The sequence below is a fragment of the Lutjanus erythropterus genome, chromosome 13 (assembly GCF_056507025.1).
Source record: "Lutjanus erythropterus isolate fLutEry1 chromosome 13, fLutEry1.hap2, whole genome shotgun sequence".
Classification (NCBI taxonomy): Eukaryota; Metazoa; Chordata; class Actinopteri; order Lutjaniformes; family Lutjanidae; genus Lutjanus; species Lutjanus erythropterus.
This window is the reverse complement of record NC_139329.1, coordinates 25029798-25047091: the sequence shown is the minus strand read 5'-3', so window position 1 is coordinate 25047091 and position 17294 is coordinate 25029798. Positions and strand designations below refer to the sequence as shown.

Below are 17294 nucleotides of genomic sequence, written 5' to 3'. Positions count from 1 at the left end.
CTCATATAAGGCCGGGGAGCGCAGGCTATTTTAGGAAGACAACTGCCGGTACGGTCAAAGATGGAAGTGTTTGAGCCATACGCTCCCTTTCCATCTGTCATGGCTCTCAACAGGCAGCAAGCACTGGACTGAGCCAGATGTTTACACTGCCCTGGCCTACTTCTCAGATACACATACACACTGAGTGACAGAAAAAAGAGAAACACCTTCATAACGTACTGCAACACAGCATCCCTGCAGTATAAACTTTATAGTTAGTTAAATGTGCAATATGTAAGATCTGCCGCTGGGAGTCTCTCTCACATTGAAACAATAACAAAATGATGAGGATGATGTGATGTTCACAAGCAAATCTTCCTCACTCTCTGATGTGTCTCGTGTTTAGCAACTAACAGCTGATAAAAAACACACCATTACCTTGAATAAATTACTCTGGGTTTGAACATTTTTGGAAACATTTGGAAAAATGTCAGTACACAGCTCAACAAAATATATAACATGTCTAGTGTTTTTGACATTTTAATGCAGAAAAATTACATATTTAAATTGTTTTCAGTTGCTGTTGAGACTTAAAGGTAAAGTAAATGATTCTCTAAAGCATGAAAACTGAGCCAAGAGGAGGAGCAGAAGTCTAGTTTTCTCTCAGACCACTTGAATTACATTCTGCTTAAAGGTTATTATGAAACTTTAGCCCAGTGATGCCAAAAATAAACCGCCTTAAAAGAGCAATATGTGACACCCAATGAGTGCTGTAGTTGAAACTGAGAGTCATAAACAGAATATTAAATAGGTTGAAGCCTTATCTAACCGTCTGTGGTTGAAGCAAGTCGTTCCCTCCAGCTCTCTCCTCCCCAGACTCAACGGTCAGGCAGGTCGCCTGCAGCCTGCAGGGACACTGAACCTACACAAGCGCAACATTATACATGGCGATGAGTGATGAGTGACAACGAGTCCTCTGCTGTAAATTGATCAGCTTTTTATAACTCAATCTGTCAATGTAAAGCTAAGCCCGTTGTCCCAAAAACAAAAGCCCACTGCTCTGAAAGTTGGAGTTCAGTGGCTGCCTGTTTTACTGCCTGCCAGACTCCATTAACATATTGCTCAATTTAACTGTTGTAAACATCTACTCCATCTAAAAGAAAAGGAATAATATCTTACAACTCATAAACAGACACTTACTATGATTTCCTTAATCTGTGATAACATATCATGGTCATTTTATGATTTAGTACAGTAAATATATTACAGATTTCTCCTCAGAAGTCGCCCTTCACTCAAAAATGTGTTGCCTCACTTGGATATTTCCTCACTGTGCAGAGCGTTGCATATTCAGTTTGACACTGTAAGGCTGTTCCTGGGAATGAGACTCAGCAGTCATCTATCTTTCTGTGCTGTTTGCAGATACTGACTGGCAAATTCTGTTTATTCTGCCTTTTGAATATAATGCAGTCCGGTACAGCACCAACAAAAACACACATTACAGTGAGGTGAATTAGTCTCTTGGCACAGTATCAATATCAATTTATACATTTAACAAAGGTAAAAATTTACAGTAGAAGACTGGATTACATTAAGGCCTGGCCATATAGTAAAGCTTTCCTTTATTATACTGAAGATCATTACAGAGCTTAATCACTTCAATAAACTAAACCTTTCAAACCTTTTCACGTGAGTGAAAGCCTCCAGCACAAACAGCATGACGTCGGACTTTGCCTAAAAGAACACAGTGAACTATGACTCATTGTGTGTTGCCCAATTGGTACGCACAGAGGACATGGTGAGATGTCAAAAAGGCAAAATCTCATTATATCTATGTCATCACACCACTTGCTCCACTTGTTATCACCAATACTTAAAAGAATGCAGGACGTTGGGAAATGCCACCGTTGGGGGGCTGAATACAGTCTGTACTGTGACTCACAGTGTCATGATGTCCGAAACCAGAGCCTCTGATCTAGCAAACACAATGCAATGTGAGCTTATTAGCAGCTGGGATCTAGCCTTCAAGAGAAAAAGAGAAAAAGGAGGGGGGCGTTAAAAAAAGGGCCACTTGTGTCATTATGGATAGAGAGTAGAGAGCCCACAGCCACCTGTGAGCAGGCGAGGAAGAGCAGCTGTTCCTCATCATACAGGAGTGCTTGTTCCTGCCTGAGCGAGAAGGCTGACTGCCTGGCACGTGTCCCGAGGGGGGCTCTTACGTGTAAGTGTGTGTGTGTGTGTGTGTGTGTGTGTGTGTGTGTGTGTGTGTGTGTGTGTGGAGACGTTCGCTCGAGGGAGTAGAAAAACAACAAATAGCTAAAAGGCTTGCTTAAAAATCTAGTCTCTCTCCTCTAAAGTCAGACTTGGATATATCAAAGGCTCTTACAAGCCACATTTAAGGGAGTTGGGACAATTTAATTTGGGCCTGCACTGTAAACATAACGGACCGTCTGCTGTGCATGTGTCCAGCTCATAAACTGAAAGGGGCAGTTCAGTCCAAAATCAAAAATACATGCTTTTCTTCTTATCGGCTATAGAGATGTCTGCCTGCTCTCCAGTATAATGGAACTAAATGGTACTCGGCTTTTGGTGCTCAAAGCACCAAAAAATAGATCCGAAAAACTAAGCAGCAATGGTTCATTCCAGAAATCACGACCTGGCTACTTAAGATAACTTAAAGATTCAAATGTATTTTTTGTAGCACTTTTAGCACCACATGTTGAACACCATCTAGTCCCATTATACCGATGCCTTCAAAACTCAACAACTGACACCAAAACAATCTAGATGGACAAATGGTGCTGAGGGTTTTGATTTGGGGGTGAACTGTCTCTTTGAAAGGCAGGTAAACATTATTACCCGAGCCTTAGTGAATGAATCTGGTAATCTGATATCTTCATATGATATGCCAAATGAAACCTTCTGACTATTAAGATATGCTGATGGTGGTTGACTGCAAGTGATTTATTAAGACATATCTGATTAAGGTGGCAGATGTAAATGCTGGCTGATGAGGGAAAGAGGTAAGCTAAGTAAAGAATGAGATCTTAACAGGACAACTCAATGTGGCAAGCAACAGGTCACTCTTTCCCTTTTTATCTAATGTGCTGAAACACCTTATTAAGGGTTTATAAAGTATTTACAACCTAATTAATAACCTAATTCTAAAACATTTATAAGGCTAGTCTTATTGTAAAGTGGTACTTGACATAAACTACTGAATAATAACATAATAACTTTATCAGCTAGAGTATATGTTTAAAGAATTATTAATAAGTTCAGAAAGACTTGTCTTTAAAGTAGAACTGTAATCTGCCAATTATTTTCCTGAATAATCCACTGCAATATAACATCAAAAAATAGTGAAAATACCTTTAAGATTTTCTAGAGCCTAACATGAATTGTTTTTTTTTTTCCTGAGGAACAAAGTAAAACCCAAAGATATTATATATAAAACATGTATTTGAGAAACTGGCCTTACACTTGAAAAATGAAAAAACCTGTGGGACCCCTTGTATTAGTATGTGCAAGAAGTAGATTCCCTGGAGATTCCCCGAGTGATTGATCAGGTGTTTTACCTTTATTAAACTGATATGACATGGAGCAGACCAACTAATTATTACTTTGTGTTTCAGTATCCTATGTTATTTCCATTAGAAATATATTCTCATTTTCCTATTTTCCTTGTCCTATTTTAATTCATTATATGTCCTTAATCACTGTCTTGAGTTCTGCTTTTGGTTTTTAGTATCAGTCCTGTCTTGGTTTTGTGTTGTTTCTATTTTATTACATTTATCACTATTGACTGACCAAATGTCAAAATGTAAATGGACAGATTGTGGACTAAAAAAAAAGAAAAAAATATGACATAGGATTAGTTGCTTATTAATATTTGCAAGTCAAATGTTGTTAGTTGAGTAAAAAATAGTTTTAGCTCCACATGAACTTTCCTTCTCTTTATCCTGCATGTTGTGCAGGATAAAAGGTTGTTATCCAACATCCATGAACACTAATTAATTGTATAACAGTTTCCAACATGCAGATATTATTCACCTGTAGTTCATGAAGTTATATCATACTACAAAATTCAAAGGGAATAAACTCCACTAGGACTCTAGACTAAATCTAGAGGTGTTTCCCTTTGAGACAATGTGGTTGCATGGCTCAAAGCCTTTATTATTTAAATAAAGGGAGCGTCTGCCATTTAAAAGAATTAAAGAATCAAATTAAAAGATTACCAAAAGAAGACATTAGCACCTAGTAGACAAGAAACATGCTTAAAAGAGTAATTGTAGAAATAAACGTTCCTTCCCTCCTTCCTGTCTAGTTTTAACTCCTCCATGCTGTCTGGCCGTGGTAATAAATTTGCTGGGCTGCTACAAAAGGAGCAGGGTTCAGTGTAGGGTGAAATGTAAGTGTTTTTTCCGCAGATGAAAAAGGAAAAAAAACATCAAACATCTGAAAAAAGATTCTCCATTGTATTTTATCACTTTGCCTGATACATGTTTTAAAAGAGCATTTCATCAGAGCTTGTTTCAAAGCCCATTTCAGATCAATATCAAACGTTAAATTATACTCCAGCGTCAACAAAGACAAACAAAACAATTTGAGAATGATAATTTCTTTCACATTGGTTCTGGTCAAGAAGTTAAAACAACCTTCTAAAGCCCTAACGAGCACTTGTCAATTAATAAATGCATTGCATTCTATATGCTAAAATCTTCCCTAATAACTGGAAAACAGAACTATGAGGTTTTCAAGAGGTGGAAATTACAAAATTAGAAACTTTAAAAACAATAGAAACTCCAAATATTGTTACAATGACACAGTGTCTTGACACATCTCATCAGACTAGACTAAACATTGGACCAACTGAGGTTTTCCAAGGCTACAGCTTTACTTCATTATTTTAAACAATCACCTTTGGAATCTATTACGTACGAAGAAGTCTGCCTCAACTGAGGAATACAACATCAAGGAAATAAATGCAAAAAATACTAAACAAAACTCAAGCAGCAAATTATACATGATGCAGGTCGTCATGCAGGTCATAAAAAAAACAAAATAGATAGCACATACATTAAAACGTGAAAATTAACTATTTAAATCAAGCACTGTGAGAAATATGATTGAGGTGAAGCCAGAATGGAGTGACGAGCTGGTCTGAGGCAGTCTGACAGAATCATTGTGCAACGGCTTGTATAGCTTGGCTGGTTTCCTCTGTTGCAGCCTTGTCTGAGGTATCCCTATCTGTGTCAGCCTCCACTGAAGCTGTGTCAGCATTGTGCAGTTCAGCCATGTCTTCACCCTCATTTTCCAGCACAGCATTATCTGGGGCCGCTGCCACGTCCACGGCGTTCATGTGTGAGGCTGCCACGTTCATCGAAACCATGTCCGTGGCAACCGTGTCTGATGCAACCTCGTCCTGAGCAACTGAAGAAACACTATCCATGACTGCTGTGCCCACAGCAGGCGTGTTAGTGGCTCTGCTGTTTGTGGCAGTCTTGTCTGAGGCCACCTGCTCAGTTCTCTCCACATAGAAGAGGATGTAGGCCTTGGCCTTCCTCACTGCGTCCTCATTGGTCAGAGTCACTGTGCTGTCATTGAAGTGGTACCAGCGGCCCTCATGGCTGCCATATGCTGTATAATGCCCTGATCCAACCCTGTGAACACAGACACATATATCATGTTCTGCTGTCTGGCTTCTTACAAGACTTCATTTACTGCTGCTGAAGTGAAAGAGACACGTTCAGCTCAACTACACGGTAGCGGTGCAACATTCCCACCTAGAGGCCAAAGGTGAAACAGCAGCACTTTGACAAACACGTATCTAAACACATTTTCAAGGACTGTCAGCTTAATGCCTTTCAGCATTTAGCGGTTACATGAATTTTTAAACTGCAGCTGTCCACAAGGCTTTTCAAGTAAATTGGACCTGAATTGTTTATACAGCGAATGGGTGACTGACAGCCGACTGCGGTAGGCAGAGCTGGTTGGCAGATGATAATGTATAGATTAATGGTGGAGGGATCCAGCTGTTAATTTTGCTACCATGGTGACAAAAGCACATGCATCTGAACAAATGATTATCTGTCAGCTGGAGGGGAGAAAAAGCACATATTGACCCAAAACAGGTCTGATATATGCAAGACGCAGCAGCAGATGCTGTATGTGCTCATTTAAACAGCAAATTATAATTAAACGTGTGAAACTTGAACAAATAATTGTTTAAGCTGGGATTCTTCATCTACTCACCCAGATCCGTGATGCACCACGACAGCAACAAGGTCATACAGGCACCTCTCTGGTAATGAATTCTCTGGCTGCAAACATAAAAAAGCAAGATAAGATTTCCTTTCTGGGCTCTCAATTCCACCCACACCATCACGACTCAAAGATTTACAGCTTCAAGGAGACAGAACACTTAGCACCTGCACATGTCTGCAAGACAAAGGTTTCATTTTCAGACAAGTAACACACAAGTAGGCGCATAAACGTAAGTTAACATTCACATGAAAATTATGGAGCTCTCAAATTTCAAAAAACCCTTGGGGGTTACAGACTCAGCATGATACAGGACACGCAGATGTTTTAAATAACAATGAGAGGCTTCACCAACTCAAAAATGCTACAACTTCAAGAACAACAAAGAAGGAATGATTTTAACAGACTTCAGATTATGCTGATACCAAATAATTAATAATAAATGCACTATAGCTGGTAATATAACTACACAGTTCATTGCCCTTTACAGATTTAGTAGCATCTACTGCAGGATTTTGCACTATTACTGTACACCAGGATATCCCAAAAGTATGATTTTCAATACCATCAAAAATACAAACACTGCTTTTTTTATTCAACTGAAATAAATATACTGTTTTGTAGTGAGCAGCACATGCCTAGAGAGGTCCATCTCTCATCTGGTGGACAAGACAATGCAGCTTCGCTGAGAAACATGGCACCTGGAGGATAAAGTTCCTGGACTACCAAGTAAAAACGAAAAAAAAAGCCTCTGCCCCCGTTTAGAGTTTGGAGTATTTAGGGTTTAGTCCAAATGATACAAGGTGAGCTAATTAACAGTGCAGACCACTGCTTGGTCAGAGACGTGTGGGACAGTGAGTGTCTACAGTTGAGTGAATGTGCACTGAGCAGAAGAGAAGGTGAGCAGTTAAATTGCCAGTGTGGCAGTAAATGTACAGCGTAGGTTTGAGTTTGTCGGTGAATAAAGGCTGCAGCATCTTATGACCAAAGCAAAGCCGTTTTACAAAAAAATTTACACAGATATCGTAATAATATTGTAAATAATATTAAAAAATAGATAGTGCCCAAAGCTAAACCAGCTGTGACCTTGTAGAGCCTATGGTGGCTGCAAAACTTGGCAAAAAAAACAAAAGGCTGTATCTGGACCCAGTGTTGGGTTTGGCTGTTTCAGGCTGCCGTAGAAACATGGCAGTGCAACATGATGGACACCTTGGAAAAGGACCCACACCTTCTGATATAAACAGTTCACTGTAAGTTAACAAAAACAGACCGATTCTTACTTTCAGTGCCTTCAAAATTTCTTTCTAAGCATCAATGTGTAGATATTACTTTCATCATTGATTAATTTGTCATTTATTTTGACAGTTTGGTTAAAATGGTTAAAAAAAATGGTGAAATATGCCCACCATAATTTCCCAAAGCCCTCACGTCATATGTCCAAAAGATAAATCAGTTTATTACCATTAAAAACTAAAAAAAAATAAAAATCCTCATGTGAGAGGCTGAATTTTAACCATTTTTAATTTTCATACAGCATTTTATATATATAAAAAAAGGCAAACAACTAAGCAACGATAGTAGCAGATTAAATCTATGTTGTTTCAGCTTTGCAAATTTAAGACCATCTGCATCATTTTCCAGATGTTGTGTTTCTCTGGTCAGCCAGCAGAGGCCCACAATGATCTCTCTGGTTGCCAACAAGCAATACATGTTTTTTCACTGTGGATATAAAACCATCGTCAGCTGACTGTAAAGTCTGACTAAATCACCAGTTTGGCAAAGGAGTGATTGTAATTTTTGCCTATAAAAATCTCCTATATGTAAATTTTCGAAACAGTCTATTCTTCATGCTGTCTGCGGCTGCTCGGTTTGTGCCAAGCTTATAATGCAGCTATTACAGTTCTCCACTATATGTCACGTGTGTTACCAAGTTTGCTGTCTGACATTTTGCTTAAGCTCTTTCCATGATGTGACCAGTGTCTTGACTCCTTTTTGAAGTTACCAAGCCATACCCCTTCATTAAAAAGGTTTAAATTTGGCACATGTACACAAAGTCATTGCAGTATTGTGATGTTTCCTACAAGTATGACTGAAGTAATACCAATAAAATGTCCTTCCTGACCACTTGAGCAAACTTGTTTTTCTCCTGGGATCTTCCATAACATGGACGCAGACAAAAGCAGGGATGACTTATTGATACAAGCATTTGCGAGGATGTTTTGTTATTTTGGATACTGTGTTATGGGTACAACTGGTGTTTTGGAGTCCACAAAACTGCACTTGTCACAGAGGCCTGACCTGTAATGGTTCTTACTGTGACATTCCTGGGTTCCTGACTTAAACTACAGCCCTTCCATTTTCATACATGTATTATTTCTTGTTTATTATTTTCAGCGTTTTTATACCTATCTTATTAAACAATACTGGTAAATCTCCCTGAGTTACCACAGATACTATATCCTGATATGCCTTGTCTGAAATGTAACATTCAAGGATCAGCATTTCTTGTTCTGAGCTCACCTCAAGTAAGTAGCCCCTCATGTCCAGGCCTTTCAGTGGAAATTCCACGTAAGTATCCACCTTGTTTCTCAAAAAGGCTGTCCAATGAAACCTTTTTAGGTGCAGACACAAAACCTACAATTGGACATAAAACCTCCAATTATACCAAAATACACAGTTTCCCCACACTTTCCTTTCATAGAATAAACAGTCAAATAAATAAAGGTAGATTTTTAAAAAAAATTAGAATTTCTGTTCTCATACCTTTGGCAGCTTCTGGATCCAGAACTTTTTCGTGGATTTCTGTCGCTTTTTACACTTGTGGCAATAGTACAGCTCTGTTTCATCAAGTTCTTCCAGGTCAGTGAAGCTACGTAAGCAGTCTAAAACAAAGCCAACCAAATATAAAATACTGTCATCCCTCTGTTCACAATTTGAAACTAACACTGCTAAAAAATGTTGAAGTCCAGCAGAGAGAAACTTGCCACGTAAGGTGCATGTTGGCCCTGGTTCCTGGTCCTTACTTCTCTTTTGTCTGAACTGGCTGGGAATGTCCAAAGAGAGATCTAAGCAAAAAAGACAGGAAAAGAGGCGTTAACATGCTTTAATTATATACCTGGAAGTAAAGGTCTTTACATTCTTTAAGAAAGTCTCCAGGGAAAATGGCTTTGCTACATGAAAATGAGAGTCTGTCTTCAACTTGCTTACCAAGAAAAGGATCAAACTTCCGAGATTCGGTCCCACATATCAGGCAGTTGACTTCATTCTGAAGTATGCCACCAAAAATGGATGTGACAACACTGGCAGTCCCATTTCTGCAAAGAATCAAAAGGGCAAACATAAACCTTTAAGTTTTAGATTAATAATTATTGTATTCGATCAATGCAGAAGCAGAAGAATATGTGAACACATCATTTTCAGCATGTGGACCAGTCAATGTTTACCAAAGAGTCAATGTTACAAGTAAGTATTTCATGAGATTGTACTTAAGTAAAAGTAACTAATTGCTATACTAATTGCTATACAAACTTAAAAACAGAATGCTTTCAGTAAGTAAGTCATTGGAAATATTAAACACAATATGCCAAAGTGGCATAGTAAAATGGGCAACTAGAACAAGAACAAGAAATCTCAAGAAGTCTTTCGTAAGCCATGTCATGGATGGCTGACAGCATGTCAACAAAGCTAAATGTGTCTACTCTGTCAATATAAAATCCACCTGGAACATAAAAACACATACACAGGCCGACAAAAACAAAATAATTGCAGAGTTAGATGGGCTTACATGCAGCATTTGCCCTCTGTGGTGGAGAGTCTGACCCCATCCTGAGGAGAGACTGGGTGAGACGCCCCGTTGCGACTGTACTGCAGCTCCCTGTGGAGGTGGTCCAGCAGGTAACGCATGAACTCATGAGCATCCTGTTGCTGATAGCCCCTGGAAAACAAACACACCTTTAAATGACATTCTGTAATAACTCACAATAGATCTCAGTCTGTGATACATGATGCAACTTTGAGAACATCCTGATTATAATATGCAACACATAAGCACATTAACAGAAAACAGAATTGTTTACTTCTCAGTATCAGGAGCTTAATCCTGGCAAATTCTTTGTGCAGTGTTGGCATACCTGAAACTTGGCATGATTTTCCATATAGCATAAAATAAGGAGTCTGGACTGAAGGCCGTCTGGCTGCCTTGCCACAGGGAACAAAGGGTTTTCCTGAACTCCTCCACCAAAGACCTGTTCAACATAAAGAAGATCCTGTTACCAGGCTGCACAGCTGCAATTGACATCTAAAGCCCATCTAATACTTTTCTGAATAAATAAAAAAGAAAGAAAAAATAGTTAGGACTTAGGTGTAAGTACAATGTACAGTGTTTTTATTTTTCTGGTCACTTGTGTAAAACATAATTTCTGTACCACTTAATGTGTGAAATTCCAGTCTCGCTCTGCAGCAGAATTAAGATAATGTTGTGACCCTCATAAGAAAAGATTTCTGAGAAGGCTGTCATCCATGATCACTCTCAGTAAACAATTTCGTCATTTTTCTATGCACTAAGCCCATAAATCCCCCCTCCTTCAGAAGAGGACCTTACACACTGGTGTCCCCCTGGCTGCGGGTGTGGTACATCCTTCTTCCTGCCGTCTTACCACTACGTAGAGCCACTGCAGGCAGCTCCTTGAAATAACAGCTGAACTGTTCGATGTTGCTGTAAAAGAAAAACATGTCTTGTGATAACATGCTTCACACCTGAGATTTGCAAATTACACAGGAACATCCATAATCAACTATGTGAGTGGCCCCGAGCACCTTGGAACAGACTACATCAAAAACACTTTAAGATAAGGATAGCTATGTTACTTTTTTTTTTCATTTAATTGCCTCCCCATTGGTTGGTAATGCAGCTGAAGGCGCAGATTAATTTGACAAACAACAACCACTTCAATGCAAGAAGCTAGAGAAGTTATGTCATTCTCGTTATAAATACTGTCCTCTGGGTTGATTTTCTGACCAGGGTGACCACTATCTGTCAAGCTTGTCCACCTGCCCCACTCTCTAAATGTCCAGCTATACCTTCTGGATCTCTATTGTATGCTAGATCAAAGTATATCAATTTGTTTCCTTTATGCATATGAGCAGACAGCAGAATTGAATAATTTATACACATTTTAAGTGATTTGCCATGTTAATTGTCTTCACATGGAGAGCAAATATTTGATTACAAAGTTTTCATTTCACTTTTACTATTCAGATTTTCAAAGTGCATTCAATCTTTAGACTTCAGAGGGGGGGGGGGGTCTGAGGCAGACAGAGGGGAAGACAGAGGGGGAGAGGCAGGCACGAGCAGCTGCAACTTCAGCACGCGCTGGACACAGGCCGACAAAACATCGCCTACATGAGGCGGCCAGCAGGGAATACATACATGAATAGCTGAGTATTAATTTCACCATTCAATACCATGGCAACGAACAAATCTTCAAATCATTCAGCCCTAATTTTATACAGGCAATGAAGCAGTGCTGTTGCCTTCCGGTACTTATGATTTGAATTGTTTATTGACTTCAACGGGGGAACTAAGGTTGCCATGAAAATATACTATAAATTCAACAACTATATTTTATGTACAATTATGAATTAACAGTACTTCAACGTCTTTTCTTTCAAGAGTTTACGGCATGCATTTGTAAAGCAAGAGATCAGGGCCATTTATTAGCATTGCACAACACTGGTTTGTACAAAAAATTTGAGTTGTAATTCCTTCATGTTACATACAAAATACAACATAGTGTATATACAGATAATTAAATTCAGAATGGATCGGGTTAAAACATAAAACAATATGTAAGTCGTCAATTATTTATATTTACATATAGACACGCCCAAATGATCAGCAGTAATGCAAAATGGGCTTGATATACAGTAAATGTGAAAACACACCAGTATAATCCTGTACAAACCAGGCAAAATATGTGTTAGCGGGGAAATCTGGCCTTTGACTGTGTCTTGTTTCCAAGCAGCCTGTATAATTCCCCTGACTGTGCCCCAGACTGTATTAATAAGGGATGACTGGTCGTGGGGCCCTGGGTCTACAGGGGCAGAGTTACTGAACCATGCTGCAGACCCAGTTTACCACCCACATACCTCCTCTTCAGAGCAGAGCCTTACCTGAGGGACTGCAGAATGGCATTCATGAAGCACGTGTTGCCCAAATTCCGCAGGCCTGTAGCACCTAACGCCACCCCATCCTGACAGAGACAAGTCAGAACACAAAGATGTGTATGTATATTAAACATTTTTTAAATACCCACTGAATAAATAAATAAGTAACAAGTTTTAAGCTAACATTTAAAGACAATGTGAAAGTGTAGAACTCCATAAAGGCTGCTGTGACTCATTTAATTAGAGCCCTGTCCCGCAGTGTGAATATGGACTTGTAAAAGGAAAATCTGAGCAAAGTTTGAGTGGTTGCATAGTCTTTTGTGCTAGGAAATAATTGCAGGGCAGCTGCAACTTTGCTTCTTCTTACAAAAGAAAACAATCAGGATATCTTGAGGCACTTACATTGTCTTTTAACAACTTGCTGTCTGTAGCTGTGCTCTCCACAAGTTTTCTTTTTCTCTGTCTGTCACCCATCAGGGCTGAGCTGTAAGAGGGAAAACACTTATGAGAATATTGTGAAACATCTTTTATGTGTGCATATATGTTCCTGATTAGGTGGATATTTTGGTAGATATATTATACCTTGCCTTTTTTTATTTAACAATATGAAACTCAAAACTCATGCTATATTTAAATTCATGTTATTTGCATTTTTGGCAAGCGTAATGATGAGTAAAACTGAGACAAAAACCACATACATTAAGACTGTATTCTTGAGATCAGTACTTACTTTTCTAAACTCTGAAGATGTTCCCTCACCTTCTGTACCTGCCCAAGTTTGGTGTCATTGACAGCAAAGTCATCACATCTGTAACTACAAAATCCACATTAGTCAGGTCACATACATAGCTTAAAAAAACACAAAAACTTATTGAGCTATCTGCACAAGAAACATGGTATTTATAAATATGTAGTGTGCTTCACTGTGATGCATGCAACATCTTAACTACGGGTATAAATATGACGTGTTATTTTTTAATATAGTTATAATTAGTGTTCCATTAACATATTATCATTTGTGGCATATAACCAGGAGAATGTTGTATTACTTGCTAAGTAACTCATTACCTGAAATAAATGAATGATGATAAAGAAACATTTTGTTCCTGTTACAACACCACAACAATCCTTTGCCTCTTAAAAGTACTTCTGCAGGGCCCCACAGTGACTCACAGATTGTAGCCACAGATAAGTTGGTCATGAAGGACACTCACCAGAATACACTGTAGTTGCTGCAGTCCATGCAGACAGAATGATGGGATTTCTCTTTCTCCTGTTTCTCACCCTTCTTTTGACTAATGCCGACGACTTGGCTCTCTTCAAAGTGTTTCTTTGCATGTCCATTGACATATCTATGTAAGAAGAGATTACTTTATAAACACACAACATCTGGAACTAGTTGAAAATTGGCCTAAGTTACGCACACAAATGTAATCAATAAATCTTCCAAAAACAGATTAACACCTCTTGCTGATGGTGATGACAGCATTTCCAGAATCCATAAAGATTCTTCTAACCATCTGTTGCACAATAAAAACAGATTTTTTAACCCATATACCACGTTCAGACAATATTACATGATTTCAGTGGTAAATGGAAATGACATCTTCTAGCCTGATTTGTAGGACATGAACCAAAATTTAAAAATCAAATACTCAGTTGTATTTTTCTATGTTAATGTTACTTATCACTGTTTAAAAATGTGCATACACAATGATGTCTTTATAGTTTTATTGTGCTGTACAAAAAGAAACAAGGAAATGTATCATTTCATCCACTGTTTAGAAACAAATTTAAAATTGTGCAGAGTGGACAGAGTATTTTTAATTCACCCGCTTAGATGAGTTTTTGTCAAATGATTTTGGTGTTTTTTTAAAGATGGTCCAACTATAACAGATGCTTAACTCTGTGACCTGAATTAAAGTATAATAAAGAGGAAGCAGTCACAGCTCTGGGAGAATGCTTTTTTTTTTTAAACCTCAGGTTCTGAGGACCACACTGCCATCCCAGTGACCAGTGACTGACTTTAGCGACTAGGGGATCCAAACTTTTTCATGTCAAGCAAAGTGGTGTCACGATACTTCATATCTATGTGTCAATTTGACACTGTTGATCTTCAGGTTGGGTTTGGATTTGAACTTTTATTTTTTACACTGATTGTCAGACTATCAAGTCCTGAATAATAAAGATCAACAGATCATTGGCTTTATGCCCTGACAACTGTCATTTACAGTTTCAAATTATTCTTTAGTCTATGAGGTATCAAGTGTGATATAATGTTCAGTAATCTATGCTGTGCCATCTTTGAAATGTGCTGGGTGCTGCAAGTAAGCGGGGGTGGAGAGAAAAAAAAAAAAACTACTGGCACAATTGCAAAGCCTGTCTTTGATTTCAGTTATTGAAACTGAAAGCTCATATCAAACATTTTCGACTTAATATTGATATTCTGACATCCCTGGTCAAGGAACGCCACAATAGATGCCGAATAGGACCCTGATTTGAGAGGATTTTGTGTTCATGAACCTCTAATGTCTTCACAGTCAATGATCAAACTATAATCACTCTAAATTACAATCGATCAAAACGGGCAACTTTTTCCTTCCTGTGTTGTTCCAACCTCCAAAAAAAAAAAAGTGATCAACATTATAATATTTTATTCATTCTTTTGATGGGGTCCTCCTACAAATGACTCAAGGACTTTTATTGGTTCTCAAACACCAGTTTGAAAACCACTCCTATTGACTAAAAAACATCCATGTGTAGCAGCTTTTACACGGCTTTATCACCGACTTGTCAGTTACAAAGTCAAAAGCAAAAGGTTTGAGACTGAGAAAAACAAAACAAAACAGAGTAATACCTGAGTGACTTGTGTGGTATGTTTGCTTGTCTATGTTACTCTGATCACAGCTTTATTCGCCAACAACTTACCTTCCACAGTGGACCATCTGACAGGTAAGGCAAATCCATGGACTTTTATTGGACCTGCAAACTGGAGATCAAAATGAAGCTGCCTTAATTGAGGAATATACTGTTTCATGAGACAATGAGATTTGCTTTTTAATTTGCATGTGTCACAGGGATTTGCAGTGTATCTCGTGAATTGTGATCTGCCCTTGTGATATATTATGCGATATCTATCTGGCTGACAAAAATATGGCAGCACAGACGCTGGGATCCAAAATACTGCACAGACATCTGTAGCATGCATGTTTCCATTAACACGTTAACGTAAAATACAAGGGTGACAAACACTTTTCTTACCGTTACAGCACCAGGAGGACGGAGCACCGTTAGGGAACCTGGAGGAGTCGACGGGACAGCTCACGTTTGAGTTCAGATGAGGGCACTCCATCAGTGTACAGCTAATGATAGCCGACACTACAACAAGGCAGCTAACAATAGTTAGCCAATTAACCTAAACTAGCTAGCTAACGTTAGCTGACCAACTACTTCTTTTCGCGAGCGCACGTTTTCCTGCCTTTGCTAGCGCTAACACGTCTGATAGCTCCTAAGGCATCTGCATACTTTCAGTTTGCAGCGGTTTACAGAAAATAAATGTACCGCTGTTCTCACCCTGACATACTGCAAATTAAAATGGAAACGTTATCTTTGGTGTAATAAGGTACTAGATAACTGCTGTCGTTTGCCACAAACAAATGGAAATAACTTGAGGAAGTGACGTTGTGTCTGCCGGCTCGGCTGTTTGCCAACTACAAAACAAAGATGAAAAGCTGCTGGGAGCACGGAGGACTACTTCCGCCTTCTCTTACGTTTCCCGAGACGATTACAGAGGCTGTATGTACCTCATATTTGGGTCCGCGGTCTTATATATTGTATTTATCGCAGCTGACTTTCTGAAGCACAAATGTTTCACTTTATTAAACCACGCTGCGAGACTGAAGTTGTGTCACCGTGGCACGCATGCGTACTAGTGAACCACAGCCCCTCTTCCTCCAATGTGAACGTGAGTCATTTTATCATAGATAAAAATTAAATTAATTATGTCAGCGTACAACACTGAAATCATCACTTTCAGATAGTAAAGGACAACACTTATTTCACCGGCTTTCAGAAAATAGCTCGATTTAAGTAAACTAGGTGGCCCACCACCACAAAAAATTTTATTTCCGCTCATCACTTAATTTAATACATTAACGTTATGTTTTTGCTAACTGATAATACAGAGGTTATCTTTTTTTTTTCACCTGTTAGCCCTTTACAAGATAGCAAATATGCCGAGGACCTCCCTCATGTCCCTTACAATATTTAGATGTAGCCTCTTTTTTTAGATGTACTTTTACTCAGTAAAAACACCAAACAATGATGACAGATTCAAAATGTTGTTTCCAACACATGCACAATCTTCACAAATGACTGCAACATAAAATCAACATTTCATCAACAATGGTGAGAAAATTAAAGGACCAGTGTGTAGAATTTAGTGGGAGTTGAGCTTGCAAACACCTTGTCCCTTCCTGCTGGTCTAAATGAGTAGGAGTGGCTGCAAACACACGAAAACACAAGAGGCCATATCTAGAGCCAGTACTTCATTTGTCCATTCTGGGCTACTGTAGCCCAGGCATGACAGTCTCCATGGAAGAGGACATGTGCTCTTTGTAGGTATAAAAAACTCATTTAAGGTAACAAAAACAACAGTTCTTATTGTCAGGTGATTATACACTAATGAAAACATACTTACAAATATTATATAAATCCACATAAATTTTACACACTGGACCTGCAAAACAGCAAAAGGCACCTTGAAAAGAAGTCTCTGAAATGTATTTTGTTAAACAACACTGTTTTAGAATATTTTCAGCACTAAAACATATTAGCCTAGATGATTATCAAAATGCTTTCTGAATATTTACACCACCTACAGCAAA

At 38.6% G+C, this 17294-nt stretch overlaps 1 protein-coding gene across 1 annotated transcript; it reads right to left on the bottom strand.

Annotated features, from left to right (window-relative positions):
- Nucleotides 1-4436: 4436 nt before the first annotated feature.
- Nucleotides 4437-16315, bottom strand: usp3 (ubiquitin specific peptidase 3). Its single transcript, XM_084734544.1, has 15 exons — nucleotides 15670-16315; nucleotides 15337-15397; nucleotides 13623-13760; nucleotides 13139-13222; nucleotides 12811-12892; nucleotides 12415-12494; nucleotides 10844-10957; nucleotides 10374-10487; nucleotides 10028-10177; nucleotides 9451-9557; nucleotides 9228-9308; nucleotides 9007-9125; nucleotides 8764-8877; nucleotides 6235-6302; nucleotides 4437-5642 (listed from the first exon to the last, which is right to left on the bottom strand). The coding sequence occupies exons 1-15, from the start codon at nucleotides 15758-15760 to the stop codon at nucleotides 5162-5164; spliced, it is 1884 nt and encodes a 627-aa protein (XP_084590670.1). The 5' UTR covers nucleotides 15761-16315; the 3' UTR covers nucleotides 4437-5161.
- Between the last annotated feature and the right edge of the window lie 979 nt (nucleotides 16316-17294).

Excerpts from the sequence above, each read along its gene's own strand:
- usp3 (XM_084734544.1), bottom strand. The coding sequence starts at position 15,760 with ATGGAGTGCCCTCATCTGAACTCAAACGTGAGCTGTCCCGTCGACTCC. Across the intron at positions 13,223-13,622 it reads AGCAACTACAGTGTATTCTG|TTACAGATGTGATGACTTTG; the intron begins GTGAGTGTCCTT and ends TGGATTTTGTAG. Across the intron at positions 12,495-12,810 it reads GCAAGTTGTTAAAAGACAAT|GATGGGGTGGCGTTAGGTGC; the intron begins GTAAGTGCCTCA and ends TGTCTCTGTCAG.